Genomic DNA, 5,609 nt, shown 5'->3' with positions numbered 1-5,609 from the left:
TGAAGACTATATAAAGAACAGTTCTTTGAATAAACTCTCTTTCGCCTGATCGGGGAACCGTGAGTTCTGTCTTTACTCTCTGCGTCTCCCTCTCCTGCCCCCTTTTTCTCTCCCTCCCTCAGGAAAAGGACCCGCGACGATTCTCCTCTCCGCCCTGCCCGTCGGGGCGGACGAAACTGGTACCGCCGATCGCCGGGGACGAGCAGCCCCGGCCGACGGGTTACGACAATTCGCGGCCCAACGCGGGGCTCAGTAAAGTAACGCGACCCTGAGCTCGGGTTACAGCAGAAATGCTTCTCTGAAATTGTCTCTTCCCTTCTGATGGAGCTGAGAGTCTTAATATTCATGCAATGATAAATAATGCAGCTGTTTATGTTCATAAATTTCACACTATTTTCCTAGGAGACATTCCTAGAAATAGAATTAGTAGGTCAAAAGATGTGGGCATTTTTTGAGGTTTTTGTTGCATATTGTCAAATTGCTCCCAAGAAAGATTATTTCACATCAGCAGTGAGTGTATTTAAATGCTCTTTTCACTCCATCCTTGCTCACACTCAGGGTTTTTTGTGGTTTTTTTTCCCTTGTGATAAGTGAAAATTAATATTCCACTGACATCTTGATTTGTACTACTTTATTAGCATAGTTTAGACCAGAATTTTATTTATTTTATTTTTTAAAGATTTTTTTTGAGAGAGAGAGTGCAAGTGAGTGAGGAGCAGAGAGACAGAGAGAGAGAGAGAGAATACTATGAGGTACAGAGAGAGAGGGAGAAAGTTCGGAGCCCGGAGTGGCACTCAGGCGCACCCAAAGCGGGGCTCAAACTGAACAACCATGACCTGAGCCAAAGTCAGATGCTTAAGTGACTGAGCCACCCAGGCAGCCCAGGCCAGTATTTTAGATAAAGTCTACCCTTGACATTAAACTTCTAGGTCAGCACCCCTAAGGAAACATTATGGGCATTTGGATTTATGTGAGAAAGTTGATTTGAAAGTCAACACATAATTTCCAGAATTGAAACTCCTCACTGTCTGATTCTCCCAACCCTGAATAATCAAGATTTCTTCACTTATGCACTCTGAAAATAGATGTTCACTAGATACTTACTTTCAGTCACCCAGTGAGACCCAGTACTATATTTTATCTTACTGGTGATAAATATAGCTGTTGCAGCCCTGTTTTCCACCTTCTAGAAACTTGCTACTCAAAGGGTGATCAGAAACATTAGCTTCACCTGGGAGCTTAGACATGTAGACTATTGGGCTTCACATCAGTCCTACTGAATCAGAGTCTGTTTTTAACAAGATCCCCAAGTATAAGCAAGCATATTAACATTTAAGAAATACTGTTCTAGAAGACTTCCGTAGGACTAGAGTGCCTGTGCTTTTACTTACTTCATTTAAAAAAAGCCAACAGGGGCACCTGGGTGGCTCAGTTGGTTAAGCATCTGACTTTGGTTCAGGTCATGATCTCACAGTTCATGGGTTCAAGCCCCACATCCAGCTCTGTGCTGGATGTTTGCTCAGAGCCTGGAGCTTGCTTCAGATTTTGCACCTCCTTCTCTCTCTGCCCTTCCTCTACTCATTCTCTGTCTGTCTCTGTCTCTCAAAAATAAATGTAAAAAAATTTTTTAAGAACAATACAACTTTTTTTATGTTTATAAGAGAGACAGTGTGAGTGGGGGAGGGGCAGAAAGAGGGAGATAGAATCGGAAGCAAGCTTCGGGTTCTATTAGCACAGAGCTTGTTTTGGGCCTCAAACTCATGAACCACAAGATCATGACCTGAGCCGAAGTCGGATGCTTAACCGACTGAGCCACCCAGGTGCCCTGTCTACTTCATTTTTGCAAGCAGTGGTAACATAGTTGGGGAGCCAGGTATGAATGCCTTGACTAAAAATTCAGTTTAAGTGGTCAGTGCCTGTAAGCACTATGTGCCTGACACAGTTCTAGATGTTTAACCATATACTATAGGGAGTGAAGGATATACATTCACAAACTAAAATGGAGAATACAGATACCTAATATGTGTTGACTATGTTAAATGAGGATCGAATCCTCACAACAGTGGTGGGGTAGGGTTATTTGCTCTAGTGAAACTCAGAAAAATAAACTAATGTGCAATATTAAATGGTTGAATTTTAATTCAGATCTCTCTGTTGCTAAACCCCATATTCCCACCACTGTATCCACTGTCTCTAAGGGAAGGAATAGTGAATGAAGTGTGGAGGTAGGTGTAGAATTGGGGCTTCTAATTCTTTAAGATGTTCACCTGACTGCTTAAGTTATGCTCAAAGATAGCAGTTAGAATCTTGTTCATACCTTGCTACTGTACCCTTTGTAGATGATCTTCTGCACAAAAACCAACAGCTGACCCTGCAGGTTGCTTGCCTAAACCAGGAGCTTGCCCAGTTGAAAAAGCTGGAGGAGACAGTGGCCCTTCTCCATGAAAGTCAAAGGTAGGGGACCGTCTATCTAGCTTGCTTCTGGAAGCCAATATTTACTTTCCTTTATCTGCATTGTCTTATTTGATAAGTTAATATCTACATACTTAACTTCATTCTGTGTGTAATCTCATGCATCTAGGTATATCTGTGTGTAAACTTCCTGTATTCCAGGACACACAAGAGACTAAATGTCTTTGCTGGCATTAGTAGGTTGCAACACCTCAATAATAAGTAGCTTCTCACTGGTTCCAACAGGACCCTGGTTGGACTCACCTAGCTTTCCTTGGTCACTATGTGCCCCTAAAATCAGCCATCTGGCTCTTCTGGAAAATGCCTGCCTCCTAATGGTCTCAGAAGAGACATCAAGCACTTAGGGAGAGTGGTGGAATGTCCAATGTATATGTGTTCTCTCAGGGGGGCTCAACAGTATCAGTCTCTTCAAAGAACAGTAGCCTCGGGATACCAGCTAGACAAATCAGAAAAGGCCTCAAGTCTATAGGCACGTTTACAGAAGTTCTTGATATTTTGATTTGCAAAACACCTTCACTGTGACTTTCAATGAAGTTTAAATATAAGAACCCCATCCCCAACCTTTGTCTGCAAACTTCACTTCCTGAAATAGCAAGCGAATTCAAGGATAGCTTCATACTCAGAGGATTAGACCCAGACCCATTCTAGATCCCTTTTTCTTTTCTTTTTTTTTTTTACTTTCCATTATAGTTATTTCAAACACATAAAAAAGTAGAGGATGTAGCATAAAATCATCCTTCTCAAACTGGGGTATTAGAATCACCTGAAAAACTTGTTGAAATGCAGATTGCTGGTTCCCCACTCCCAGAGTTTCTGATTCATCAGGTCTGGGATGGGGACAGAGAATTTGTATTCTAATAAGTTTCCAGGTGATGCTGCTATTGCTCATTTGGGGACCACATTTTGACAACATTAGGGTATATCTTTTAAAGTGATACACAAATTGCTATATTTTAAGGTAACTTGAAATAATTCTTCTGTGGGGGCATCTAGGTAGCTCTGTTGGTTAAGCATCTGACTTCAGCTCAGGTAATTATATCCCAGTTCATGAGTTTGAGCCCTGTCTCAGGCTCCGTTCTCAGATTCTATGTCTCCCTCTCTTTCTGCCCCTCCCCCATTCACACTCTGTCTCAAAAATAAACATTAAAAAACATTTTAAAGAAATAATTCTTCTGTGTGTTGTTAAACCATCAATTCAATATATAGCTTTAATTTGTTTCTTTTTTTTAAATTATTTTTACATTTATTTTTATTATTGAGAGACAGAGAGAGAGACAGAGCATGAACGGGGTAGGGGCAGAGAGAGAAGGAAGACACAGAATCCGAAGCAGCCTCCAGGCTCTGAGCAAGCTGTCTGCACAGAGCCAGACGTGGGGCCTGAACCCGTGAACTGAGAGATCATGACCTGAGCTGAAGTCGGTCGTTTAACCGACTGAGCTACCCAGGTGCCCCAGCTTTAATTTGTTTCATTTTGGTTTTGATCATAAGTAATTTTCAAATTATTTTTATTTAATCTTGTTTTAATGTTTTTTAACATTTATTTATTTTTGAGAGACAGAGAGAGACAGAGCATGAGCAGGGGAGGGACAGAGAGAGAGGGAGACACAGAATCCAAAGCAGGCTCCAGGCTCTGAGCTGTCAGCACAGGGCTCCATATGGGGCTCAAACTCATGAACCGTGAGATCATGATGTGAGCCAAAGTCAGACTGACTGAGCCACCCCTAATCTTATTTTATAATTAGGTAAAACATGTACATGGTCCCAAAGTCAAATATACAAAATAAGATAAATTCAGACAAATATAAAAAGAAGCATAATGTTGTTTTAACATTTTATCTTAGAAATCAGTTCATAGTGATGTATAGAGTTAGTTCTCTTTTATTTTTATAACTGCATAGGACTAGGACTCCACTGTGAATTTATTTAATTAGTCCTCTATTGACAGACATTTAGATTAACAGTATTTTGCTATTATAAACAGTGTTGCAATGAATAGCATTGTGCATGTATTTGGGGGGGGAGCTAGTCTCTAATAGCTTTTAATATTACATGGTAACACAGAGCCCAAGAATACAGTCATGACTCGCACCATTAGTTAGTTAATATCCTGCAGTGATAGATTAGAAGAAGTAGAAGTTAAAATCTGGGGATAGAAATTGGAGGCCTGGTCAGATGCCAGTCTTCTGTGCTTCTACTTACCTCATCATGAAAGTGCTTAAGAAAGGATAGAAAAATCACTATATAAAATGTGAACTATGTTATTGCTGCAGTCGGTCTAGAACATAAACAGAGCTGTAATGAAGAAACTGTGAGCCTGCCTCTAAAATAACCCACTCATAAATCGGTCAGGTCTTTCTATTTAAAGATGTTACTTCATTTTACATTTGTCTTTAGTAAACATTTCAGGTCTGAATGGCATCTACTTTGCTTTTATGATTTCATGACTGTCTTCCCCCCGCTCCTCCCCGTCCCTCAGATCCCTGGTGGTAACTAATGAGTATCTGCTGCAGCAGCTGAATAAAGAGCAAAAAGGTTATTCTGGGAAAGCACTCCTGCCTCCTGAGAAGAGTCATCATTTGGGAAGATCGTCACCCTTTGGGAAAAGCACGCTGTCTTCCTCCTCACCAGTGGCACATGACACGGGTCAGTATCTAATACAGAGTGTTTCAGACTCTGTTCCAGAGCCTAGTTTATGGAGCTAGTACTAAACACCTTCTCTGTGGCTTCTCTCTCAGCCCCAGGGGGGCTCTTGGTGTTATAGCCACTAGTATGGTGATATTTATCCACAAGATTAAGAGAAAAATCTTATTCTGATCACATTGTATTGGTCCTTTTTATTTCTCTTATTTCCTCCCATCAAGTCTGTCTTTCTTCCTGCCTTCAGAAATAGTTGGCACTCTTAGTTGGCACCTAAGCATCATATCACATAAAACATTTGGTTAAAAATGTCTGGGTGCCTGTGCCTGGATGGCTCACTCAGTTAAGCATCTGGCTCTTGGTTTTGGCCCAGGTCATAATCTCACAACTCCTGAGTTTGAGCCCCACATCAGGCTCCATGTTGATAGTGCAGAGCCTGCTTGGGATTCTTTCTCTGCCCCTCCTCTGCTCGTTCTCGCTCTCAAAATAAATAAATAAAC

The 5,609-nt window shown here is 41.2% G+C and overlaps 1 protein-coding gene across 2 annotated transcripts in view; it reads left to right on the top strand.

Annotated features, from left to right (window-relative positions):
- LRRC36 (leucine rich repeat containing 36) overlaps positions 1 to 5,291 on the top strand; it is a 35,742-nt gene extending 30,451 nt beyond the window's left edge. For both annotated transcript variants that reach the window (XM_029925314.1, XM_029925313.1), the window contains exons 10-11: positions 2,340 to 2,454; positions 4,949 to 5,291. In XM_029925314.1, coding sequence (XP_029781174.1) covers positions 2,340 to 2,454; positions 4,949 to 5,174 — 341 coding nt within the window. In that variant the 3' untranslated portion in view covers positions 5,175 to 5,291. The remainder of the gene's footprint in view (positions 1 to 2,339; positions 2,455 to 4,948) is intronic.
- The last annotated feature ends 318 nt before the right edge of the window (positions 5,292 to 5,609 follow it).

This window comes from Suricata suricatta, chromosome 16, assembly GCF_006229205.1.
Source record: "Suricata suricatta isolate VVHF042 chromosome 16, meerkat_22Aug2017_6uvM2_HiC, whole genome shotgun sequence".
Lineage (NCBI taxonomy): Eukaryota > Metazoa > Chordata > Mammalia > Carnivora > Herpestidae > Suricata > Suricata suricatta.
This window is presented reverse-complemented; position numbering and strand designations above follow the sequence as displayed.